At 33.3% G+C, this 27705-nt stretch overlaps 2 protein-coding genes across 11 annotated transcripts; one reads left to right on the plus strand and one right to left on the minus strand.

Annotated features, from left to right (window-relative positions):
* Positions 1 to 27: 27 nt before the first annotated feature.
* LOC106074900 (methyltransferase-like protein 27) lies at positions 28 to 5199 on the minus strand. Of its 4 annotated transcripts, none has more exons than XM_013235790.2 (5): positions 4850 to 5196; positions 1691 to 1816; positions 1446 to 1584; positions 915 to 1007; positions 28 to 629 (listed from the first exon to the last, which is right to left on the minus strand). In XM_013235790.2, exons 1-5 carry the CDS (start codon positions 5021 to 5023, stop codon positions 448 to 450), a joined length of 714 nt encoding a protein of 237 aa, XP_013091244.2. In that variant the 5' UTR covers positions 5024 to 5196; the 3' UTR covers positions 28 to 447. The 4 variants fall into 4 exon arrangements, with proteins under 4 accessions (XP_013091244.2, XP_055894434.1, XP_055894416.1 ...); XM_056038459.1 differs by lacking the exon at positions 4850 to 5196 and adding an exon at positions 4470 to 4505; XM_056038441.1 differs by lacking the exon at positions 4850 to 5196 and adding an exon at positions 4470 to 4505 and having other exon boundaries at positions 1691 to 1900.
* Positions 4684 to 23759, plus strand: LOC106074899 (pre-mRNA-processing factor 40 homolog A-like). Of its 7 annotated transcripts, none has more exons than XM_013235788.2 (26): positions 7817 to 7854; positions 10470 to 10529; positions 10865 to 10919; positions 11334 to 11435; positions 12181 to 12221; positions 12332 to 12442; positions 12563 to 12683; positions 13013 to 13043; positions 13142 to 13288; positions 15483 to 15579; positions 15666 to 15803; positions 15893 to 15984; positions 16094 to 16202; positions 17745 to 17895; positions 17977 to 18110; positions 18434 to 18640; positions 19164 to 19280; positions 19397 to 19453; positions 19732 to 19806; positions 20040 to 20216; positions 20927 to 21029; positions 21168 to 21235; positions 21364 to 21486; positions 22035 to 22083; positions 23059 to 23109; positions 23515 to 23759. In XM_013235788.2, the coding sequence occupies exons 1-25, from the start codon at positions 7849 to 7851 to the stop codon at positions 23106 to 23108; spliced, it is 2421 nt and encodes an 806-aa protein (XP_013091242.2). In that variant the 5' UTR covers positions 7817 to 7848; the 3' UTR covers position 23109; positions 23515 to 23759. The 7 variants fall into 7 exon arrangements, 4 of the variants coding, with proteins under 4 accessions (XP_013091241.2, XP_013091242.2, XP_013091243.2 ...); XR_008779390.1 differs by having other exon boundaries at positions 7819 to 7854; positions 22014 to 22083; XR_001219022.2 differs by having other exon boundaries at positions 7819 to 7854; positions 22014 to 22083; positions 23059 to 23759.
* The last annotated feature ends 3946 nt before the right edge of the window (positions 23760 to 27705 follow it).

The following is a 27705-nucleotide window of genomic DNA, read 5'->3' on the forward strand; positions in this document are numbered from 1 at the left end:
TTATATATATAAAAACAAACAAATTGAAACTTTCTATAGCTCTAAATGTTTATTGTATTACCAGCAGAGTCTCTGAATACATGTATACACTTTTTTTCCCATTGTAAATCAATAAGAAGATCTGTTTATGTTTGATTAAATTCTGTTCATATTAATTACTCCTGAATTTATGTTACTATTTTTTCTAATAGGTTCCATATTTTAGTCTGGCTTAATTTAATTTTTTTTTTAAATTGGCCTAACTAAAAGTAGATTTACCTTTTCTTTCTTGGGTCCAATAGTTTAAAAGTTTACTGTGTTGTGTGACCATTACTATTACCATATCTCACTGGTAGCGAGTTAAATCATATATCATTTCATGATACAATTGAAAAGCTAATTTTCTAATAATTATTTATTATTCTGGAATATATGATTAGAATCTAATCTAAAGAAATAATGAATACTTCATAAGACTTTGTGCACTAATACTAAGCCTTCTTTGTTTGCAATAAAAATTGGAAATTTGTGTCGGCTGAACTCAATCCAAAGTCCTTCTTCCTCAAGTTTATTCATGTAGGGTTGCAGACCATCTTCATACCATGGAACGTATAATGCTTCTTCTCGAAAAACATTAACAATATATCCACCTAAAGGATCAAAATATAAGCCAATATATAAAGAAATAGAACAAACATAATAAGCCCATTTTTTTTTAACTAACATAAAATGATAAACATAACTCAATGTATAGAGAGTAATAGAGACCTTGTATTAATGTATCATATTAGTATTATTAATTAGTATGTGTAAAAGAAAAAGATTAATTCTGGTAACTAAAAAAAAAGATAAAGGAATTGCTCTTTTTTTTAAAGTTTAACAATTCTACTCTGCTTTCATCGATATCATCTTTTGAGATGGACTAGTAGACTTACCAGGTTTAACAACACGAATGATGTCTGGCAAAGCTGCTTTGGGAATGTGATTTTCTCCCATAGCCCCACATATCACCACCATATCATAAGTTTCTTGACAAATATTTATAAAGAAAGGAGTTTAGCTGTTTTTCATAATACAAATTCTTTAAATCATACAGTATTAGGTTTTTAGTGGCCAGCAAAAGAGGAATATTAAATATCAATCTCTATTATTTTATAGAGTTATAGTTATTAGTTAAGAATATCATATGGCCAGCAAAAGAGGAATATTAAATATCAATCTGTATTATTTTATAGAGTTATAGTTATTAGTTAAGAATATCAATACATATTACAATACATAGTACATAGTATTTTTAGAGTTAATCAGAATTTGTTATTGTAAGAATTATTAACACCATCAAAATGCATTATCATTAGTATCATAATAAATACTATCAAAATGTATTGTTAAGGTTAAAAGTAAGCTAATTAACACTGTCAGCATTTTTATTGCTAGGAGAGTAACAAGCCTATCTATCAACCTACTGTCATCAAAAGGCATTGCCTGACCATGGCCAACCAACTGGCAAACAATACGTCCATAGAGGCCTTTGGAATTAGCAACATTCAATAAACCTTCTGAAGCATCCACAGCATCGATGTTGGAGTAACCCAGCTTTGACAACTAGAGATACGCATGAAAACAGAGCATGTGGCCATTTAACATACTTTAAGCACCATGTGTTCAGTGTCTATATATATATGTTACATATGAATATTCTAGAACGAACCTCTTCCGCCACTAACCCTGAGCCTGCACCAACGTCCAGAAGTTTGGCCTTGTAATTCTCTTTTAATAAGATGGCGGCTGTGTTTGCGGTTTGTTGTGGGCCATTATAATTTAAAGCTTTTACATACTGTAACAAATGTATACAAACAAAAGTTTGAGATGTTATCTCATAAGCAGCTTTAAATCTTTTGGGGATCAATAGCAGAATTACCTTTAAAATAGATAATTTCTAGTTTAAGATAAATGGCGGCTTATATGCCACCTTTGTATATATATATATATATATATATATATATATATATATATATATATATATATATATATATTGCAAATGTAAGGAGTACATGTATGTTTGTATGTATATAGGCTATGTCCCGAATAGAAATCAAAATTGTTTGACCAATCTTGATAAAATGTGGCATTAATGTTCCTTAGATCACGGCGGAGACCGTAGTGTATGTCTCTCTCACATCAAGAAGGCCCTAAAAATAAATCTTAAAAAATACCTAAATTTAGCCTATTTCTAATTGAAGAATAAAACCTTTAAAAAAACGGATAAGCCCATTTTCACAGTAGTTTATATTAGCTATGTAATGCAACATTGGTCGAACATTGCTCCGAACTCTATGCCACAACAAGCTCAGTCTCTGCTTCAACACGTAACACTATCAACCAATTACTCACCACAATGAATGAACTAATCGAGGTACCCACCCTAATAGAACTCAACAAAGTCATAGACAGAATGGCTGCCGGCAAAGCCCCTTGATGCGATGTTCTTCCCCCAGATCTTCTGAAACTGCAAAACTACAATAAGCCAACCTCTACACGAACTGCTCTGCAAATGTTGGCAAGAAGGTGCTGTGCCACAAACCTGCGGGATGCTAAGATCGTCACCCTGTACAAGAACAAAAGTGACAGAAGCGACTGCAACAATTAAAGGGGAATCTCCCTCCTAAGTATTGTAGGCAAAGTCTTTGCTCGAGTGATACTTCACAGGCTACAAAAACTCGCTGATCGAGTCTATCCAGAATCACAACGCGGCTTTCGCTCAGGGAGATCCACAATTGACATGATTTTCTCCATCCGTCAACTTCAGGAAAAGTGCCGAGAACAAACGATGCCTTTGTACATTGCATTCATTGGCCTGACAAAGGCATTTGATCTAGTCAGCAGAGATGACCTCTTTAAAATTGTACAGGCAATAGGCTGTCCACCCAAGCTGCTAAATGAAATCGTCTCCTTTCACCAAAATATGATGGGTAGGCTACTGTGCAGTTCAAGAGCGCCTGCTCCGAAAGTTTCAGTATAAACAGCGGAGTCAAAACAAAGATGTCTCCTAGCCCCAACCCTCTTCGGAATACTCTTTTCACTGCTAATCCATCACGCGTTTTGACAAATCTACCGAAGACATTTATCTCCATTCTAGATTTCATGTCAAACTTCTAAATATTTCCAGACTGAGGGCCAAAACTAAAATCAGATAAGCTAATCGCGGGGGATACAAGGGTAGTGGCACACTCACAAGAGGAGCTTCAGTCACTAATGCCGCGCTTCTCTCAGGCCTGTAAAGAGTATGACCTAACCATTAGCACGAAGAAAACCTGCTACAGCACCACTCTCCATCCTCATTGACGATAACAAGCTGGATTCCTGTTTCTAGAAGAGAAGATTAAAAAAACAAAAACGCAAAGGCTTCATCGACCTTTGCTAGACTCAGACAAAGAATTTGGGAAAACCAGAAGCTCAATACAGCGATCAAAATGGAGGTCTACAAAGCATGCGTTCTGAGTACGCTACTGTACGGCAGTGAGTCGTGGACTACCTAACCAAAGTAAGTGAGAAAACTAAACTCATTTCACTTGCGCTGCCTCCGAAAGATCTTGAATATCGCATGGCAAGAGAGAGAGAGAGAGAGAGAGTGAGAGAGAGAGAGAGTGCAATACTAAGATCCTTGCGTGAACGGGCCTTCCCAGCATCTTTACAGTCCTCAAACAACGCCGCCTGCGCTGGCTCGGACATGTTCGCCGGATGGAGGACAATTGTATCCCGAAAATCATTCTTTACGGGCAACTTTCGTCTGGTTAAAGAAAAACAGATCGCCCCCACCTCCGTTATGTGGATGTAGGCCTAATAAAACGGGACCTAAAAACAGTGAACATTGATAGGCATTATACTGACCATTTGGAAGACATAGCCCTAGACCGCACTAGGCCTATATATATATATTGTTATGACACAGCCACTAGCACCGCCATCCAGGCTAGTGCAGAGGTGCGCACTTCTAGTAACCAGACTAGAAAAGGATGTTGACATGAGGAGACAAACGATTTCCGCCCAAGGAGAGAGCCAATATGGAGATGCTGTACTCAAGGCAGATGCCCTTTGTGTTTGTCATGTCTCAGTGTAAATAAATGTGTATGTCTCGTTGAGTTTGCCTCCCTTCAGTTATTACAATATATTTACATCTCTTGCTTTCAATCAAAACTATGATAATAAATAGGCATGCCATTTTTAGTTTACAAAGTTGCAGTTAATACAAAAAGCTGTTGTAGTCCAGTCTGATTAAATTTGTGTAATATCAACTCTCTTTTCATAAATTAATATATTGATTTGTATCAAAAGGCCTGTAACAATCACATCATTACTATAAGTATGAATCAATATTTAATGATTGATTGATATATCAGCACATTTTAATTATTCCATATATTGAAGTAATCTATCATAAATATTTTTCAGAATAGACCTAGGCCTATAGCCTACAAATATAGGCCTACTGCTCTATTGAGATGAACCATATATAATCATTCAACCATGGAACTATACTACAATCAGCATTCTAGTTAATTTATAACAACAATTAATATTTTTTATAGGCCTAATATTTGTAAAGCTGACAGGTGTAAAACGCTATATATAGTTATGTCCCCTTTTATTGCTTTTACACAGAAAGAGAGTTTGTCTTTAATAATTTCCAAGGCAGTGTTAGAACGTGTTAAAATAATTATAAAAATATGGTACGTTTTCTTTAAGCTATCTTAAAAATATACTTAAAATCACATTGACAAGGCCTACATCCTATAATTTATTTCTTTTAAAATATTTAAACCAAAAATATTTTCTACTCTAGGATAGAGAAAAAAAAAAAGAGACTGACTTGTTCATATTTGACACCATGCTCACTGTAAGCTTTAATAGCATTTTCAGCTCCCACGCCTATTCCAATATATTGTTTAAGAGCCTCGTTTGCTTCTTCTGTCATTGTAGATCTAATAGGCCAACTTGTCATCTGCTGATATATCTTATAGGTTTGAGAAATACAGCTAAACATCTAAAATCCACATTATACATTCATTCTAATTTAAGAATCTACCAACAAGATCTAGACCCTGCCCTAGATCTTTTTACTGCAAAAATTTAGTATGTAGGCTATGTAGTTCCATGGTATGTAGGCCTATGCCTATAGGCGCGTTACTAATTTTCAAGAATTTCGGACTGTGGCCGATTTTTTTTTTTTTTTGCCCGATTCTTTTGTTTTGTAGACCCGGAGACCTCTATAGAACTATCTAAAATTCCAATTTAGAATAGAAATTGATATCTAAATCTGGCTAGACTAGCCTACATGGCAGCTTACTACATCAGTGTTTCTCAAACATTTTTGTTTGTTTTTTCACATCAATATTCAAACTGCTATTAAAACCCAATGTAATGAATATATGGGAAAGGACCAATGGCGAACGCTTTTGTGCCAGTTTTTAGTTTATAATTTATAACTCCGCAATGGCTAAACTTATTTAAAAAATGAAAACATCTGCGGAATCCTCAGCTATTGGGCGATAAAACTAAATTTGACTCTTTGTTCCAAATCAGCTATTAAATTTATAATTCAAGTCAACTTACGGTAGGGGTCGGACCTAATCAGCGAACGCAATTTTCGCGGGAGTCATAATGAGCGAAAGGCCGTAAAAAATAGCGAAATAGCATGTTAAAATATAGGAAATTATGCTTTAATTAATTCTATCATTTAACTTCTTCCATGAAGCATTATAACTATTGTCCTCCTTGTTGCATTAGGCCTAATTTTTTTTCCACTTTTCCTGTGCTCCACCACATCTCCTTTCTCTGCTTGGAACTGATGTCTATATATAGCCTACGAAACTTGCGATCAAATATTTTTAAAAGAAAGAAACTACAAAATTCTATCTCGCCTCCTCCCTGTAGGCTAGTCCACGTCGTTTTACTCTCCATTTCATAAACTCTCGTTACTGCGACTATTTTTTTTAAGAACACATGTTCAGTGCACTTAATCACCATCAACTCGATCTCCCCCCCCCCCCCCACACACACACATACACACACGCGCGCTGATTGACCCAAAGGCAGATCCCGAATGCGATGGATTGATGATGTATGGGAGGCAGATCTACAACAGCTTGGGTTTCGGGCATGGAGACGAAAGGCTCAGGAGAGATCTTGTAATTTTATACATGGATATTATATGATAATTCTTATATTTATTACTATATATATAGTTCGCATTTTTTCCGCTCCCGAGATCGAATATTTTCTCCTGGAAAACTCTTGGAAATCTCCTGAAATCCTAATCTCAGAATGGTGGGGGAACCCTGTGAAAATGAATTCTGATCTTTTAAACATTTATACACATATTAATATCATTAATTAGTAACAAGAGGTTAACCAGCCAGTTAAAAAAAGGAGGACGGCTAAACAGAGGTCACCCCCACCCCCGTATAAGCTGTATAGGCCTAAGCGCTGTTAAGATCAATTGAAGCGTCATTTCACCCTCACTGCCACAGAGGAAAGTAACTGCCAGCATATGACATCTGAGAGACTGTTGGAGAGCTGCGAGTCAAACATTTTAGACGGAAAGAAAATGCGGGAAAATATGCTGGTCGTAACTGGGCGTATAGTCATGTGAAACACGTAGGCCTACTGCACTCATCCTTAATCTTCGAAATCGAAGACATTGGGTTAAGGTTAAAAATAGGCCTATTATTTTAATATTTCAGTTAACAAACAATAACAATAGATAAGACAAAAAGAAAAACAGATTAAATCAGTCATTAAGTTATAATTAAATGGCTTTTAAAGCTTATAATAGGGGCTTTCGCTGAATAGGTTTTCAGTTAAAAAGGTCATTTTAAGCGAACACCCCATAATATATTTTTTTCAACGGAATAAATAGCCTTAGCTATTATAGTTAACTATTTCCTCACCTATTTACAAGTACAATATGCAAATCTTTTTCGGCCAATGTCCATTGGTGCTTTAAAATCGCCTTAAGTTCGGACCTATTCTCGTTTATCCGGAAACGTTTTGAGAATGAAATTTCCATACATGTCAACTTTGACCTTCAGCTATGCTTTATTGTATGAGGGAAAACGAAAGTGAATATGTGGGAAATGTAGAAAAATGGAGTCTTTGTAATACCATTTTATTAGTTCTGCAGTTACTTTTGAAATAAATAAGAATGGATAAAAATTACGGGGAGGTGTTCGCTTTATATGCCATTTCGCTGATGGGCCTTTCCTACATAGTGCTTTTTTTTTGTGTAAAAATAGGTGCCGGTACTCATTGATGGATTGCCTAACTTTTAACTACTAATAAATTAATAATGAACGTTAAAACAAGAAAAGAAATACTTTTTTTTTCCCACACTGAAAAAGGTACCGGTACGCCGTACCGGTGTATACAAAAAAAAAGCACATACTACATTTATATACATTTATTGAAAATAGTGTTCAGTATATTTTTTAAAATCCCTTTCTGGACATATTGAAGATGCAGGCTCCCCCCTTCATCCAACAAGGGAGTCTGGACAGAGGCACAGATCAACAAGTCTGGGGCAGTCGAAAAGAATGAGACACGATTTCCCCTTCCTTCCCGCAGCGGGGACACCGTGAGACTTCTGTTTGTAGCTTTAGTTCTATTTATTTGGCAACATTGAAATTTATATCTATCCTAGATTAGATCTAGAATCTATTTCATAATTTGGTCTTCTAGATCCAGAGACGAGTCTATTTCTAAATTTAGACAACACATTAGAGTCTATTTGTTTCGAAAACAAAAATGAACTAGAATCTCTGAAACATTTTTTAATCTAACTGCTTCATATTTTTATTTCACTTCAACAACATGGCGGTGAGTGAGTTGGTCAGGAAAATGGACCTTTTTTTTTTAATAAATTAGACTAGACTAGATCTAGATCTATAAAAATAGAATTTTAGCTACGCTTAAGTAATTTGTTGTAGTTTAATGTTTAATCTATTAGGATAGTAGAGGCTGCCTGGTTGTGTGGTAGATCTAGACTTCCATCAGATTCAATGAATAATTAATTATTAATCACTTACTTTTTAAATCATAATAAATATAAATCAGTGATTCAGATGATCGATGATGATGATCAGTGAGTTGAGTGACAGTCGGGTCACTGAGTTGACTGTCTACTAAGAGTCTAGTAGTCTAGATGCTACTTGCTAGTACATCTATAATATATAGCCATACTCACATAATAAATTCTAATAATGATACTGACGTATTACTGTCATAGTCATGAAAAATGATGATTCTGATTACTTATTACTTACTACTCTACTGTCTTGTCTATGAAGTAGTATGAAGGTTTCCATTTTTCATAGCTGTGGAGTGTGGTCATGGAAGTAAGAGTAAGACTGCAGCTTTGTCTGCGAAATACCAGTTGAAATAAAAAATCTTTGAAAAAACAATTTTTTGTTAGTACATCATTAAAATACTTTAGCAGAACTTTCTAATGGTGTATAAATTATGACTGTAAGATTGGTTGACATGGAACAAGTAAGAAGAGAGCTTGTTTAGTACACAAAAGCTATTTGAATATATCCAGAATATTAGGCTTTACATGGCCTAAAGTGGTTTTACATCTTTTAAGAAATTTCTTTATTAACAACTGTAAATTCCATACACAATGCTAACTTTTCGATATGACTCGCATAAGATAGCGTGATAAGATTTGGTAGAATGATAGCCAGGCAAGAAAAAAAATATTAATGCTCGATTATTTTCCTGGACCATGTATTGCTAAAAACAAAAAAAGGGATATTTTTGATAATAAATTTAAAAAATAGAATTAATTTTGAAAAGAAAAAATCATAATAAAGCATTAATTAGGCCATTGTCTAAAGTAATCAATAGTACAACTTCAAAACCTCTCACATTTCATTCAAAAGTGTAATAAATTTCCAAGTGCAGTCTGTGTGAAAAAACATTATTTATTAAAAATGCGATCTCTAAATTATCAGTTGTTTTTTTACTTCCCCATTTCGTTTTTTTTTTCGCCTAGCTACTCATGGCCAAGGAACCTTTAAAAAGTTCATGTCAGGGCAAATAAAATAAATTTTAAAAAGATGTGGCATGACATTGATGTGCAGCCTAGATTTTAGAAAATCTAGATATCTATCTTAGTTAAGTCTATTTAGAGATTTAGAATTTAGACTAGATCTAGAAAATTCTTAGGGTCTGTAGTGTATAGCCACTATAGTTTACATCTAGATCTAAAACATTATTTGTTATAAATTATATCGAATCCGACTTGTTGAGCTCTAGATTCAAGTTATAGAAAGTCTAAATTTTAATTAATCTAGACTGAGTGGTATAAACATATTATTATTATATCTGTAACTAGAATTTCTAGACCTAATATGGATGATCAAATTTCAGTTAAGACTTCAGTTAGGGAGTTTTGGGGTTAGATTTATATAAATGCAAGATATTTTCCCCACTACCCAGTTAGAGAAAAATGATATCTATCTAGTCTAGATCTTGAGTCTGAACTAGAAGACTGGGCCACAAGAATGACAAGATTTAAGTCTCCTCTGTAATATTAATTATATTGTCATAGATGACGCTATATATATATATAGATAGATTTAATAACAATAGTGCCTATAAATAGATTCAACCTAATTTACTAAACAAAAGTTATAAATCATAGCTCTACTAGATTCTAGATCTATAGAGACTATTTTAGAACTATAGACAGCATAAATCTGATATCTACAGATTTAGATTCTCCAGAGTTGAAGTCTAGATTATCTCTATATCTTTATCTCTTTCAAACTATATTACTAATTACTAGATATAATCTAGGGTGTGGTGGCTGAGTGGTTAAGCACTTGGCTTTCAAGCCTGGGCCTGGGTTCGAATCTCGGTGAAGACAGGATTTTGAATTTTGGGATTTTTAGGGCATGCCTGAGTCCACCCAACTCTAATAGGTACCTGACTTAAGTTGGGAAAAGTAAAGGCTGTTGGTTGTTGTGCTGCTCTTTAACCGTTGGCCAAAGAAACATGATCTTGACATCATCTGCCCCATAGATCGCAAGGTCTGAAAGGGGAAACTTTAACTAACTTTATTAATCTAGGCTCTAGGGATATAATCTAAAGTCTTAAGTCTTCACTCCCTAACTTCTCAACTAGAATCTAATAATTCTTAAGCCACTGTAAAACTAGATTAAAATTTTTAATCTATTGGACAGCGTTGAGATTTAGAATAAGATCTCTTTAATGTTAGTGAGTCTGGACAACAATAAGATAAATGTCTGAAATTAATTTTCATAAAAGTTGTATCATTGAAGCAGTTTGATGATGGGTTACAGTTACAATATTATCTCTCTGGCTACCCTACTGATTATATTACATATTATTTACAAAAAAAAAAAAATTGAATAGGCCAATTGTGTATTGTGTGTATTTTGAAATTTGAGGTTTTTTTTCATTATCAGAACTTGCCTCCTGGAGGAATGGGGATCCCAAACCCAATGATGCCTGCTTTTGGTATGCCTGTAAGTGGTAGATTTATTTGAAAATTTCAGTATTACTCTAAAATTAATATCAGCAGCTCTTCCAGAATAAAAAAAAAACATATAATAATGTTTAGCATTTACTTGTAAACTCAATAAAATTTAAAATAATTGGAAAATATTTTTTTACCAAACATAATACAATTTTCAAGTTCATCATTTCTGTAATCATTATATTAAAAATGTATGTCATTATTGGAGCAGGTGTATATTTATTTTTTGTTAACTTTAAATTTTTATCATATCAATGTATTTAAAGCTAAAAAAAAAAATAATAATTTATATGCTTAGACAAGTATTCTTTTTTGTTTGTTCAGGTTGCAGCTTTACCTCCACAACCATTTATTGCTCCAGTTATTGACCCAGTATCAAGTAAGTTAACACAATATTTGAAAAAGTTCATGGGTGTCATGGATTTGGTGGTTATTTACAGACATTGTTTAAATAGAAGATACTATCAGAATTATTTTAGACAAAAAATAATTGTCTGCTGATAAAGGTTTGATTATTTAACTTTTTTATTATTTTATTACCAAGTGATTTGCATGATCTATTTGCAACCTTTTTTTTTTTAATAAGTTAAGTTTTCTTTATTTTGTATGCATGTTGTAAACACACTTTAGAGTTTAATCAAATCAAGAACTACTTATAATGGTGTTGAAAATACTAGACTACTGTTAGTTGAAGTCACATTAATTAACATTCAAGTCAAATCTAATTATTCCTCCTTTAAAATATGAATCGAATTGTTCCATCTTTAAATGTTGAATGTTTGTTTTTTTACAGCTTTTCATGCATCCCCTCTGTACAATGCTTCTCCCTTGGCTACATTTCCAACTCCTGTGGTGATTCCTACACCGATGGGTATACCTCCACAAATATTTCCTGGTAAATAGAATACTTTGCCTACATTTTTTAACTTTAAATATTATCAACTTTATATGCGATGTGTACTCGCATCTTTGAGGGTGGAACATGGAAAACGGCTTTAACAATTTTCCTAGACATTTAACAGTTGATGTATATCACTTAGAACAAAAAATACTAGCTCATTGGCTACACTGGGAAAACTAGTTCAACTGTTATCTGATTTTTCAAAGTAAAAAAAGAATGAAATGTTAATTTGGCTAGAGAATGAGAAAAAAAATTTCTTGAACAGACTAAATGTCCTGAGGTAATTCTGCATGTAGGCTTATATTTTTAAAGATTTTAATGAATAAATGTTCAGGAACATTTTGTGCATCATCTTCTGGGTCTAGATCTAAAGGCCTATCATTGGAATATTATAAAGTATAGTAGATTTACACATTCGCTATACCAGGATTATTCTCAGGAAGGGGAGGGGGAATGGGGGCTGGGTTAAAAATGTTCCTTGGACATTTAACATTCATTAGTTATTAAAAGCAAAATAATTGCTCTATAAGTTGTGTCAAAACGGGTATTGTCTTTTTTTATGTATTTTTTACGTTTTTCTTGTTTCAACTTGGTGCTGGCAAATCGGAAAAGCTAAATATACTTTGTACTTAAACTGTTAATTTGAAGGATGCTAGTTATACTTTGACACAAATATATTTTATGTGAATAGTCTTTTTAGAAAGAGTTATTAATTTGTACTATTACTTTATTGTTTAAGGAGCTGACAAGCCAAGCTTAAATTCTCCTGGACAAGACAAGGTAATCCTTGAAAATTAAACAAAAATTTGAAACTATTTTCAGAACAGTAAACAATAAAGTCCATGTATCCAAAACAGTAGCATACTTTTTTTTGTTTTTGATTTAATCAGAAGTCTGCCTGGGGTGAACACAAAGCGCCAGATGGACGAACATACTACTACAACAGTCTTACTAAAGAATCTAGCTGGGAAAAGCCAGAGGATCTTAAAACACCCCAAGAGGTTTCATTGGATTAAGCCTATATTAATTGACTACTGTTAAGTTTGTTTCCCTGTCTCATCTTGTTGAGTTCTGGCTCTAAATCACAAACACTAGGATTGATATACATGTATACATTTCAGAGGCTGCTGTCACAGTGTCCATGGAAGGAATACAAATCTGATGCTGGAAAAATTTATTTTCATAATGCTGTTACTAAAGAGAGCAGATGGACAAAGCCTAAAGAGCTGGAAGAGCTTGAAGGTTTTTTGTTTTTTTTTAAATTCTTTTGCCTAGTATGCATGCTGTAGTGTATAAACAAAGCTATTTTTATTGATTGGTTACCACTACTTTATGGAAGAAAAAAAAAAACAGTATAATTTCTTAAAAATGTTAATCAAATTTAAAAAAAATGGTTTAGGAAGCCAACACAATTAGAAAGTAGAGTTACAAATGGAGAAAAAAATAGTATATAATTGTCAGTGATATTTCTAATCATATTTAACTGAATTTTATTTTTTATAGACATAGATGTAGCTGTGTTGTAAATAAATATTTATACCTTTTAAAAAAAAAATTAAAATTCATTTCAGCCATGATCGCTGCAAACACTTCAACTCAACCGTAAGTTAAAATAAGAAAACATGTTTAATTTTACTATTTACTATTTACAAATGTTTGAGAATTTTCTGAAAATTTTTTTTTTTTACATTTCGATTTAGTCCTTCAACTAGCCCACCTTCAAAATCAGAACCTTCTTCTGCTATAGAGCAGGCCATGCAAGCTACTTTAGCCTCAATAGAGTTACCTCCACCTCCAACAGTAGCAGCACCTGTGCAAGTAGTTCCAGATATCCCTACAGAACCAATGTAACTACATTCGATTTTTTTTTTTTTTTTTGAAAGGGCACTTTTTTGGACAATATTTGTCTTTATTTATTAGCGGCCCCGAAAGGGGAAAAGGCACTATTAGTTTTGTGTGAAATGTCTGTCGGTCCTGTTTAGATCTCATAAACTAGAAAAGTAAGTGAAAATCCGACATCATAATAATTTAGTCCATTCAAAGTTCTGATGCAACTGCTACTTTTTTCTTTTCTAAAAGCGAAAAATTTAATTTTTTAAATTACTTATGCAAGCAGTTATTTTCATAAAAATAGGACCATTTTTACTACAACTATTCACTATTGATAGTAACAAACACTGGAGGAGATGACAATTTTACATATATGTAACACATTTATGCAAACAGTTTTTGATTTTTTGTCAAAAAAAAATATTTTTTTTACCTTTGTATTGCTAAGTTAAGTAAGTTCTGTTATCAGGGTGTCCGCGGCCTCCTGAAATTCAAGGATGTCCTTGAATCTCCTGGAATTTCAGAAAAAATAAAAAAGTCCTGGAAATCTCCTGGAATTTTAAAATATCTCCTTGAATGTCCTGGAATTTCGCCAATCAAAAAAAAAAAAAGGTATTAAAAAAGTTCGGCACCGTTGCAGATGGGCCGTCGCGGCGGAAATAGATTCGAAATGAGCTTTTCTGAGTTTGTGCAGAATGTGTATACTGCTTCTTGACAATAGATAGATCTAATCTATTTATAGATTAGTATCGTTATTGGATCGCTTTTTCACTGATTTTCATCCAAACTACGTTCCATAACTTTTGACGGGCTGGCTGTGTCAATAACAGACCTGCCTACTGTTACGCAAAATGCGTATTCGTTACGCAAAATCTCCCAAAAATGACTGCCAGTACGCAAATACGAATTTAACCCATCGCGTAAGCATTTCGTATCCTTTTTTTTTCTTCTCTCTAGACTAGCTTACAAGCGGTCACAGAGGTCACGCTAAGCCCACCTGTGGGGAGAGGGGGGAAACAGAAAGGTGGGGGAACACATTGTGTCCAGATCTATACGTTGATTGGTACTTAATAGCATTTAGTAGATGTCTAGAAATGAAGAATGCGAGAGTGAGGGAGTGGCGGGCTGGTACACCAACGTGACTTTTTTTTTTTTTGTAAGTTCATTAGTAGAAAATAATTATGTTGGTGCATTAAAAATAAGTCGAATGTAAAAACAAAAAAGAATCCCTGATTCCTGTATTCATTTGTATAAGATATCTAGTCTAGATCTAGAATCTAGAAAACTTGTTATACAGGAATAGATCTAGCTAGAGTCTAGCAGTAGCTAGTCGTTACGTTATGATTCTCTACATTACTCTACAATCTAGATCCAATTTAGTTATAGTATGATTTAGAATTTAGATTGACTAGTCACTAGATCTAGATCGATAACATCTACTACCATCTAGTCTAGATCTAGATTAGATTCTTAGTCTTAGTATAGAATAGACCTACGTTTGTAGCGGATCCACGGCACTTGTGAAGCATGTTCTCGTGATTGAAGATGGCCTTGGCTAAAAGCAAGGGCATTTCACCTGGCATTATAATGATTATTTTTCTGAAGGGCCCTCCCTCACCTAAAATCTTGTGGTAACAGAGTGTTTTTGCGTAAATCATATAGACTCTAGCTAGAAATAGTATCTAGATTTAGATCTAGTGAAGATAATTCACACCTAACTTGAAAACTTCGTGAATTTTAGTCAATTTAATGATCTCGATACATCTAATGTGTGAAAGTCCGTAAAAGTTATTTCGGTCGTAAAAGACAGGGAAACTACATAGTTGAAAAATATCTAGTAAGCAAATGCCAACTAAACACACAAATAGGCCTGTACATACACATAGGAACTAAAAATGTATCCTACATTTCCACCACAGAGAAGGCAAATGTTTCTTATTTTAAAAAAAATGGAATAGCAAACATTTGTAATGTTCTTTAATAAATCTTTGAAAATAAAATGTTTGTTTGAGGTTTTGGGATGACAGTCAAGTTGTTACTAGATTAAAAGGGGTCCGATTTTGAGTTTGTGTTTCCACACACTGTTTTAGTAACCTTGTTCTATATGTAAATTATTTAAGAAGTAAACATTAAATTCATTTAGTTGTTTTTTTTTAAATGCATATTTAACACAGTATGATTCTCAATTGCTGTTTTGATAATATTTGACAGAGTTGAAGAGAAAGAAGAAGCTCCGAAGAAAGAGGTTTATGTTTTCAAGAATAAAAAAGAGGCCATTGAAGCTTTCAAATGTTTGCTCAAGGAAAAGGTAGGTAACTCTTTGTTGGCTATAATTAGAGATTCAAACTACTCCTTTTTGAATGTCCTCCAACTGAAGATAAATAATATTTTTAGGAAGTGCCATCGACAGCCAGTTGGGAAAGTGCGATGAAATTGATCATCAATGATGCCAGATATGGAGCTCTAAAACATCTGAATGAGAAGAAGCAGGCCTTCAATGAATATAAAACACAAAGAGCTAAAGAAGAAAAGGTGAGAAAACAGAATGTTTGCTTCATTTAGTTTAGATATCAATTGCACAAGTGAAACTAATATCATCATACACGTTCATGTCATTTCAGGAAGAAAATCGTCTCAGGGCAAAACAAGCCAAGGAAGATTTAGAGCATTTTTTGATGAACAGTGAGAAAATGAATTCCTCCATTAAATATTGGTTAGTATTTTGGATTTATCATTTCAAGTATCAGTAACATTGTACAAGTTTTTGGTGGAATAAAAAAATCCATTGGTTTTTCCAGAATAAATTTTTTTTCATCTTTCAGGAAAGCCGACACATTGTTTGGTGAAGATGAAGCATGGAAAAATGTCTCAGAAAGAGATAGACGTGACCTGTTTGATGATGTTGTGCATTTAATAGCTAAGAGAGAAAAGGTGATTGTTGCTTCCTAACCTCCCTCATATTAGTTCTCTGCTTTGAGGCTTATTGTTTTAGTATAGCTGGAAAGTTTTGATATTTTATCATTGTGGCTCTAGAAGTATACACAAATACTAGTCTGATAATTGAAAAATAGATTATTCTGATTATTTGTTATTTTGGGTTAAGGTAAAAATATGTTTTTTATGTTTGTAACTATTATGTACTTTTGTGTATATAATAGTGGTTTTTTTAAGCGTCATGTTTAAGTTTTTCCTCATCAAATTGGTCTGCACATTATTGTTTAGCTCGCCTGAACTTAATTTTTAATCTTTAGATGACAGGTCTTGTTTTTAATCTTTAGATGACAGGTCTTGTCTAGCATTTTATACAAGTCTTAAATTCCACTTCCATTTTAGATTTGCCTATTCCTATTAGTGCCTCTAATAGTTGCAGATTCTTTGGCCCACCAGGGAGGGCAAATTCCACCCACTGATCGGGCTGTGGGCTTTCATCGGGCCCTGGCTATAATACAAAAAACAGAAATGGAAAAGTGATTTGAGTGCTGGGACGGGTCCCAAAAAGCCTGTGGAGTCTGGAAGCGCATGAGGCGCCCTGACCGCACTCTTCTCCGTGGTGGAGGCTGTCCAGCCCTGAGCAAGCTGTTATAGCACAGTGCAGGACAGGCCACTGTCCTGTTGGCTCATATTTCTCGCGGCTATGGCCAAATTTTGATTCGCAGTGCCCCCGCTGCGGAGAAGAAGAGGAAACCGTGCCTCATATTCTGTTTGACTGCCCCAGACTTGCTGATCTCTGTCTCGACAGGTCTGGGAAACCCAAAGTTCTCTACCTGTATGGCGACATTTATGCACTACGCAAGACAGCAGGGTTTCTGTCCATGGCTTTTGCAAGAGAGGATTTGAGCCTCTCAAGCCCTCACTCTAATGGAGTTTGATGATGATGATGATGATTAGTGCCTCAGATCTGGACGTTCCTTGTGAAGTAACCAATGGCTTCTATCAGCCTCTGCAGTTGATCATAGCATATAAAACTTTTAAAAACTTTGACCTGCCCATATACAATATACATTTACTTGCCTTGTCTTTTTTTCAGGTTAAACTCTCAATTGGAACATATTCTTTTTAAAATTGAGTTTGTTTACATCAATATCTTTCCAAGGTGTTCAAGATTTCTTCATTCTAACAATAAACAAGTCCTCCCTTTAAACAAACAAAGGATAATGTGATTTAAATATTTGGTTAGCCCTCAGTTAAGTGTTTGGTGCACTGAGGTGTGACTAGTCCTCTCTTGCATGGCTTTCACAATGATGTGTGACAATTAGAAACAAACGTTAACATAATGTTCATTAGTACAGAATCATGTTAGAGATAGTGTGTTGTGTAAAGAAAAAAAAGTGAATGGCTTCTACATCACTAGTAACCCTTGCAAATACATTGTTTAGGATGGCTTTTTCAATATTGATTTACAAGTTATGAATTGGTTTGAATCTAAATACTTTGTTGTAACATTTAAAATTTGTTTTTTTTGGTTATTTTTAGGAAGAAGCCAAAATACTCCGTAAGAGGAATATTAAAGTATTTTCAGAAATTTTGGACACTATGCCAAATTTAACTCACACCACGACTTGGTCAGAGGCTCAACAAATGTTATTGGATAACCCAAGATTTACAGAAGATCCCGATTTAGAAAGTAAGGCAATCCTTAACGTTAAAAAGATTTAAAGTATAAAGTCACTTGCAAAACATAACTTTTTAACTTATTTGTATTCAGATATGGACAAAGAAGATGCCTTAGTGTGTTTTGAAGAGCATATTCGGATGCTTGAACAGGAGAATGATGATGAAAAGGAGAGAGAAAGGAGACGAATAAAGAGGAATCAAAGGAAAAACCGGGAAAGTTTTATTGTAAGTAATGTAAATGCTTTTTTAGATCTTTAACTAATTTATTTGTAAGCATGTGTACATTGATAAATACATGTTGAACAAAAAATTTATTTGTGAGCAAGTGTACGTTGGTAAATACATGTTGAACAAAAAATTCTTTGTATCTTAATAATGGACTACTATTTTAGAACTAAAGCAATAAAAATTTTAAGGAAACAAAAGATAAAGTTTCAACCTTCTCAAATCATCAACCCGGAAAACTTCATTCTGAATAATATAAAGACTACCTTTTTTTTTTAAATTTTTAATGTCATTGAGTAAGGTTTCTTGCTACATTCCTTCAGGTTCTGCTGGATGAACTACACCATCAAGGGAAACTGAACTCAATGTCACTTTGGATGGATCTCTTCCCAATTATTAGTCAGGATATGAGGTTTGGAAGTATGTTGGGTCAGCCTGGATCTACTCCATTGGATTTGTTCAAGTTTTATGTGGAAGATCTGAAGTCTAGATTCCATGATGAAAAGAAAATAGTCAAAGAGATTCTTAAGGTTAGAACTTTGTATTGTAAAATTATTTTAATCATTTTTTTTAGTAGCCTGTTTATGAGAATCATTGTATAATCTTGATAAGTTAGTTTCTAAACATTCAGTGAGCATTTTGATATTTCTTATTTACTTTGTCTTTACTTTTTTACTTTGTTTGTGGACTAGGAAAAAAAGGTATACATGATGATCTGTTGGTTAAGACAGGGACATTTGGTTTCATTGTGAATCTGCCTTTCATATGGGTTTTGTTTAAGTCTTTCATGTTAGTATGTGATAGTTAGATATTAGATCTAGTGTGATGAGTGCTAGTACAAAATACAAAAACAAGGAAATTACATTCTAATGTTAATGAAGCATCAAAGCTAGTCTTTGAGATAATAGATACTGTTGAAATGGCCGAATTAACGTTTCACTTGGCCATTATAAACATCCAATGGTTCACTATAGGTCAATGTGGCTTATGTACTGTATTTTGTGTTTATTTTGTGTGTATGTAATATACTTGTGAAATATTTTATTCTTGAAGGACAAAGGTTTCTACATTGAAATATCAACAACATATGAGAGTTTTAATAATACCATTTTGAGTGATAAACGTTCTGCTAACCTTGACAGTGGAAATATTAAGCTTACCTACAACAGTGTAAGTTGCTTTATTAGATTGTGTTTCTTCCACATTCAAAAGAAAATGATTAGAATGTTTCCCATAATGTGCAACAAAGTCAGGATTCATTGTATTGTTGTTGTTTTTTTTAATAGTTGTTAGAAAAAGCAGAAGCCAGAGAAAAGGAAAGGCTCAAAGAGGAAGCTAGAAGAGTAAGTAGAACTGTGTTTGTAATATAGATGCATAAATCAATAGTTTTAGTATTTTAAGAATGGTGTATGTTTTGATAGTCCTTTTTTAATACATTTTAAAAAAATGTTAATAAAATAAACCTTATTTCTTGAGTTTATCATTATGGTACTAAATTTTTTAAAAGAATTAATCATTTATACCAGATCAGATTTGAAGGCTAAAAATATTTTAAAATACAATCAATGTTAGGATTGTGAATGACTTTATTTTAATTTGCATTTCTTTTTTTATTTAACAGCTGAAGAAGTTGGAGTCATCTTTCAAAACTTTGTTAACAAAACACAATATAGATCTAGACACAAAATGGGAGGATGTACGTTGAATGCTACTACTGTTCTAGACCAATTGTAGTTATTTGTTCACATTTTATTGTGTGCCATCGAACACCATCTTTTGTTTTTGAAAAAAATACTTTTTAAGAATTATTGTTTGTAACATTTATTAACTGCTAAGAACTATTACAATCAGTTGAACACCACATTTAAAATAAAATATTTCTAATCAGTTTGAACTAATGATTTCCATTGTTTCTTTGTATTGTTTCAGATTCGCTCCAAACTAGAAAATGATCCAGCCTTTGAGAGTATTACATTAGAAGCTGAAAGAATACGACTTTTCAAAGAACATCTTGTTGCTTTGGAGGAAACTTGTTCTCATTATCATCCAAAGAAAAAGAAGTCCAAGAAGCATAGGTCAAAAAGGTCACGATCTCGCTCACACTCAGTAGGTTTTCCCCCTAATGTTTAGTTTATGCTAATATCATATACTAGCGTTACCCACAGGCTTCGACCGTTGATTTCTTCCTAGGCTATATATTGTTTATTTTGCCATGGACCCCTTCCCATTTTTCTTCCTTATATATGCACATATATATAGTGTTAGTTATCTTTACATGTATAGAATATATTTTGCATTTGAAGACCCAATTACTGACACTTTTAAGGATTCATATTTTATCTTATTTTAAATTATCAAGATAAAATCAAATTCTTGAAAAGTTCAATGTTTCGATATCTTGTGATGCATGGGGTAGGTTATCTGTTTCTGTTGCCTACGGTTAACGAGGGTGTCTTGTGGCCAGCACAACAACTAACTGCCTTTACTTTTCCTCAAATAATGTCATGTACCCATTAGAGCTGAGTGGACTCAGAGGCACACTAAAGATCCCTAAAGCAGAAATCCCAGTATTCACTAGGATTTGAACCTGGGACCCCCAGTTCAGAAGCTAAGCGCCTTACCACTCAGCCACTGCACCTCCTGACAGAATCTAGAGTAGTGATATAATAGTATTTCTGAGTATTATGAGCCTGCACTTTTTATTAACTATACTTCTAACTTGAATTAAACTGATGACTTTACCTAGTTAACTTGAATCTTTATTTATTGAATGTTTAGTACATAACTAAAAGTCATTTGGCAAAATATATTCTTAGAGTGAATCAGATGATGAGAGTCGTCATAGGTCATCCAGAAAAAAGAAACGCTATTCAGATTCAAGATCTCCAAGTCAAGGATCAGACTCCGCTAGGTCCAGAGGTACAGTTTTAAAGTGTTAGAATGAATGTTTGCATGTTGACTGCTGGAGAGTTCATTTGTGCTGATTGGAAAACAATATAGTGAATAGTTATGTGTTTTGATCTTATTGAATTATTCCTTTTTTTTTTGTTAAATCAGATGATGATGACAAAGGTTCTAAGAAACATAAAAAAAGATCCAAGAAAAAGAAGCACTCCTCTAGATCTGTAAGTTGTTTTGACATCCCTTGCCATATCATTTAGTTTCCAAAGGTTTACAAAATGTGTTTTGTATATTTTTAAAAGCAATACAAATCCTAAAACGCGTGTATGTGTAACCTCTTGTTGTTTAACAGCCTTCAAGATCAGGTGTTTCTGATAATGAGCATGACAGAAGAAGTTCCTCTAAGCAGCCAAAGAAAAGAAGGGAATCCCCAGAACAACAATTGTCCAAGAGAGAGAAGGAAAGAGGAACAAAGGTAAATATCTAAATATCTGCACACTTGTTTCAACATTCATGATCTTGTTGACATTCTACCTTGGTGTAAAGTAACTTACAATTAATCACCTATTATATATTTATGATGACAGTCGAAACACTATTTTTTAAATATTGGAGGTTATTACAAATTAATTAAGCTGTTACACTTGTATTACATTATTCAATATTATAAATTTCAGTTCTTGGTAGAACTGAACAATTAGCAGCTCCTTAACTAAGCTGGACAATTGCTTGTTACAAATTTGACTTTAACCCCAGAATGCCAACAGCTAAATTACTAAAAATCGGTTAGATATTATTGTGCTAATATTATTTCTTGTCAATAATCTCTTAACTGTCAGCAAATATAAACATTCCTTACAAATATGTGCATTAAATTGCATAACTTTTCAAGGCATTGATAATAAGGATCTACTGTAAATAGAATATGCTTGTTGAGTAAGTTAAGAGATTTTATTGCAACTTTTTGCTTCTGTTACTTGACTGACTGTAAACCAGCTTTAGGCATAATTCTGTATTTCCCAGCATACCTCAGTCAGCCAGTGGGACAGTTCTGATGCAGAGATGAGTGAAGGTGAGCTTGAGAAACAAAGGCGGATGTTGATTCAACAACTCCAAGAGAATGCATGACCTCACACTTTAAACAATGTCTAGAATAAACTAGTAGGATTTTTAAAAAACCACGTTAGAATTTTAATCAATTGTAGACTGAAAAGTTATTTTAAAAAATGTCACAGTGTTTAGTTCATAAAATATGTCATAGATATCAAAGAAAATTACTGCCTAGCTTTGTTCCATTTCTTGTGCATAAATCAAAATTTAAAAAAAAAATGTCTGAATGTATGACACAAACTAGTGTTATATAGGTTTTTTAAAACCTAAAACAGTTTATTAGTGATGCTACTTTTAAGCAATAATTTCATTATGATGTTTTTCATATAAAAGAATATTCTAGTATGACATCTTCCTTCATTTGATTTTGAGCTCATGCATGGTTCATCACATGTCAACTCACTCCATGTGCATGCAGATCTTTAGTTTCCTAACTCCTCCAGTTGTTTCATTGTTAGATATCAAGCATTAGCCTGCAATCTGTGTCAAAAACAAACATTGAGAACCTAGTAGACAGCAATGGGTGCCCAGTAAATGAGGTTCAATGGTAAGATGTCAAAACATTTGGTGCACCTACTGGGAACACACACCCCCTATACACTAGCTTTATTGTAGTAGGCATTTAGTGAGTTTGGGAAACAGTTTAGCTAAACCTGCTGGTCAACAGTTTTGTGAACACATAATATGCTGGTTAATATTATAGCAAAATATATATATATATATATGCTGGTCAACATGAAAGCAAAATATATATGCTGGTCTTTTTATTTAAACATATACTGTTGACCAAGTTAAAATTTATTTTTAATAATTATATTGATACAATTGATAAGAATTTACAGCTACATTAAATCAATATTTTTTTTATTGTGTAGTAAAATTCTTTAATTCGTACTTGTACATATTTTAAACTAAGTTTTTTTTTGTGTGTGAGTAGGACCATGTTTGAAATCAGGTCAAGGAAATGAAGACCATGGCAAACATTGAGGTAGGGAAATAGTGTTGATGATGTTGTTATGAGTTGTACCAAATAGAAAACTTGTGCAACAAAATATGTTTATATATATATATTTATATATTCCATACTGTTTCTTAAGGTACAACTATTTTTTTTTATTAGTTTTTCAGAATTGATCTTAAAATAATTTTTTTGTTTCATTTAATTTCTTTTTACTTTGTTTAAAATTTTTATTGTTTAAACTTTACACACACATTTTTTGTGTGTGTTCCTATTTGTGGCTGATCATTATTGAATCTTAAACCATTTTGTATCTCTACTTCCAATTTGGTCAGCTCCTAGTTGAATGTTGTGTTCACATTGTCACCTAAAGATAATCAATCTACAACTTGTTTTATTTGTAAACAATTCATGATAATCTCTTGCTTTCCAAAGGTACTGTAGATGACAGTGTTTGTACAATTAGAGTAGAAATTTCAAGATTTTGTTGTGGTCTTCAAATTTGTATTTAAACATTTGTGTGTTATAATTTTAGAATTCATTTCATTAAGAACAGTATGAAGCAAATGTTAAAGACCAACATAGTTACATTTGACTGCCCTGTTGTTTTATGTAGTATCTTTTATTCTGAACCATGTTCACAAATCAAATGTTAATATTAAAATTTCATGATGATTTTTTTTATTTGTTGTTGTTTTCTATTTGCATGGAAATTAGCTTTTTATTGTTCTGTTTGTCTGTAAACTTCAATTATTCATTAGTGCTCTAAAATAAAAGTAGGTTAATAAAGCAAAACTTCTATTGGTATATGCAAGCATAGAACTAATTTTCTGGATAAAAACTTATAACCAGAAAATACAAACTTTATTACATATACGTAATTAAGAGAATGTACCATTCCTTTGATTCATAATCATCATCGTCTCTGCCTGTAGTCTTGTCTGGGGGCATAGGCCTCCAACTATCCCTATATCTTGCCCATCTGCTTGAGATGCTCTAAGTCTCTGCACCATGTATTTCTGTGCCACCTGAAGTCTTCCTCTTTCCTTTAATTAGTAAGTTAAAAATGATTTAAGGCATTTTTCAATTGACCCATTAAAAATATACTAACTACATTATATTCCCTATTAAGGAAATTAAACACTATTAGACTGACTGGTAATAAATTGCTAAAAATGAATCAATAGACTTACAAGAGACTGTACAGAGATAGGAAACTACTTAAGATTGTTAATACTTTCTTGAACCAGTTTATGGGTCATTTAGTTATAGGCAATAACGAATCTTGAACGCACTGTGTATATCCTCTTTGAATGCCCCTTCCTAATACACATTAGGCTGACCCTACTACCACTACAGCCCAACATTACCAACACTACAGCAGTGCTGAACAACTGAAAAGAACAGCACACTATTTTTCTTTGTCACAGTCTTCAAAAGAGCTCTCAGCTCAACAGCAAAAAGCTGGCTAGAAGAAGACACCACTGTTCCTCTCTCCAAAGTTTCCAAATACTCTAAATCTTGTCATGACTTGGACATCAGGCTACTCTTAGAACCTATGGAAGGGAAATAATTGAGTTGTTCTTTTTTCTATACATGACTCCTTTCACCTTGAGATAATAAGTTTCTAAATATCTTGATTGTTTCTTTTGATTATTCTAACAATTTTTCTCAATAGTAGAAAGTGTTATAACTATTTATTAAGTAAACTTGAAGTAATGGATTTAAAAATTAAGTAAAACTAAGTCTTCTTGAGACTATAAAAGTAATAATGTACAAAATGTTTCTATTCAGTTTTAATATCAAGCTACTTTAACGTGTCTGTAATAATGTCTACAGTGTTTAATTTAATATAGTTTTTAACTAAAAGTGAATTTTGTTTGATTTTTTTTTTTTCAGTTTTTTTTTTTATTATTTCACTTTCTATTTCATTTTAAAGTTTCTTTTTTAATTCGTTTTTCATTTTAAATACCCATATATAGAGTCCAGCTGCATTTAAAGGCATTAGTAGGATACACAATTTATTTGAACTGTATAAGAAATATGTATAGTTGCCAAAGTAATTAATACAATTGTATTAATATAATTAAAACTTTTGTTATGAAAATTGAGTGGCCTTATGTATGACTTTTAGTTTAGATTTAATTCTTTAATTTTTTATATTCAGTTTTCATGTTACAAATAATTGTTTCCACATATCCTCTTTTTTTTTTTTTTTACTTAAAAATGCTTTTAATTTTGTAAATGACAATTTTCTATTTTTATTTCTTATAGCTACATGCCCATCATAAGTTAAAGCTATATGTCAACAATTAAATACTTTGTTTCAATGACTGAGCCATAAGCTAGTGCAAACATAACTCACCATTTAGAATTGGAAAAACTACTTAGAATGATCTAGATCAGTGATGCTCAACCTTATTCGGTCAGCGGGCCATTTTAATTTCCGACACCCGTGTCGCAGGCCACATCACCAAAAAAGTTTTTAAAAAAAAAAGGAAAATAACAAAAAAGAACCCCGTGAATGTAGTACTTAGGCCTACATTAATTCATGAGATGTCTATCTTAAACCACTTTTTACATATACGACTGCATAGATGAGACTCCAAGTTGGAGCACTATATCTAGAATTCTAGATGATTGTTCATGAGAAAATTTTGCTGAAAAAGCTTGTCCTCAGTGCTTGTAATTATAGTGATCATTCTTAACACTTGTTTTCGGAGATTTAGAAAATGTTTCAGAAAGTAACACGCAGTAGAAATCAGCTTCTGAATTACTTAAAATTTTTCTAGCTGGGTTTTCTGGCTTTGTAAGTCAATCAGTACCAGTTGTAGCTTTGTCTGGGCACTTTACACAATGACTTTTTGAAATAACTTTGTTCAATCTGAACACGACCATCACCACATGGTCCAGACTGAGCACCTTGCCCCATAGAATTTGTTGATGAATGAATCAATGAAGCCACAGAGGCTCGCTTCCAACTTTGCTAATAACTTTGGCTGTCAACCAAACTACTGGCACCATCAATGTCACTCCCACTAATTTCTCCCAAGCAAGATCTTCTGTGATGGTTGAAACTTCTTTGACACGACTTCGCCAGTGGTGACCCCATGCATGCTTCTTATAACTACTAACTTCTCTGATCTTAAAACTGCTGGTTGTCAGGCAATCAAATACCAAGATTTTGAGAGGTATCAGACATGTTGGTAGACTCTCAGCGGATGGAGATATTTACCCATATCTTTCAATCGCCTTTTTCTTTAAAGAGACAGCTTCAACAGCGTCTGAGCGTCCTTCTGATTCTACCATCATTGCTAGCAAGCACTTTTTTTTCCCATCCGTTGTCGAAAAATGGCTTCTACTTCCAATATAAGTAGCTTTTCATACAGCTGACTCATTTTATTGCTTTTTTTTCGGTAAATATTCTCATCAATCCTCCACTTTAGGTACAATCTAACAATCACGTCTCAAACCAAAAATGCTGACTTATTTATATGTTTGATTTTCTAAAATTGTTGAATGTTTTTTCTTCAAATAGACACTCTTCCTATAAATACGCTGATTTTTTATCGCAACTAAAGCATAATATTTATATAATACCGATATATATATATATATATATATATATATATATATATATATCTTTGAGAACCCTAACGTAATAAAAGAATTTTTTTCCATAGTTTTTTTTTTTTTTTTTTTTTTGCGGAGACAGATTTTCTCACTTTGTGCCGACATCTCCGAGGGCCGGATGTGGCCCGCGGGCAGTATTTTGGGCATCACTGATCTAGATTATACGTAATGTAATGTGAATCTGGAACTTGTCAACAGTTGCTCTATACAGATGATAGTTCATCCAGAGTCGAAGCAGGTTACAGCTGATAAGGTTTGTAGTAACTGGATAAAGATCTTCAGGATACCAATAAGTAACAATTACACACTGTGTAGGCAAGAGGATTAACTAGTTGCTCACTAAAGACAAATGGAACAGAATAGTTAGTCTGTGAATCTTTCTCTCCAGACAAGCAGTGAAAAGAATTTCACTTTTATCAGCAATTGCTACAGTGGATGTCGCATGGGTTGGTGAAAGATCCAATAACAGCTGCAGTCAACACAGTGGACGGGGCATGGGTTGGTGAAAGATCCAATAACAGCTGCAGTCAACACAATGGACGGGAACATCTGAAGCGCGTTTGAAAAAAATTCTCATATTTGCTTGCTGTTGTCCGTACCGCCGGGTCACATTGAGCACTTGTAAAGCATGAAATAAAAACCTAAAGTTGCATTCAACACTTGTGTCCAGCTAGGTAAGAATAAAAAAAAATATAGCGCAATGGTTTTGGCGCACTTTTTTCTTTGTTTACTTACCCTGTCTATTAAGTAATACACTCAAAAGGTACTATAAAGATTGACAGTATATGTCTTTGAGTCTACACCAAGGAGGCCTACATTTGTTTTGTTATTCTGTACGTCGTCGTCTGCTCGTGTCATCATCTGACGTGAAACTTATAGAAACATGAAAGGAAGACGAAACTCCACGGGTGCTAATGTACCCAAACCACGCCATCAGAGAGGAAGCTGTTGAAGGACTAACGGGCTTTGCAGATTAAAGATACACTGACCACT

The sequence above is a fragment of the Biomphalaria glabrata genome, chromosome 1 (assembly GCF_947242115.1).
Source record: "Biomphalaria glabrata chromosome 1, xgBioGlab47.1, whole genome shotgun sequence".
NCBI lineage: Eukaryota > Metazoa > Mollusca > Gastropoda > Planorbidae > Biomphalaria > Biomphalaria glabrata.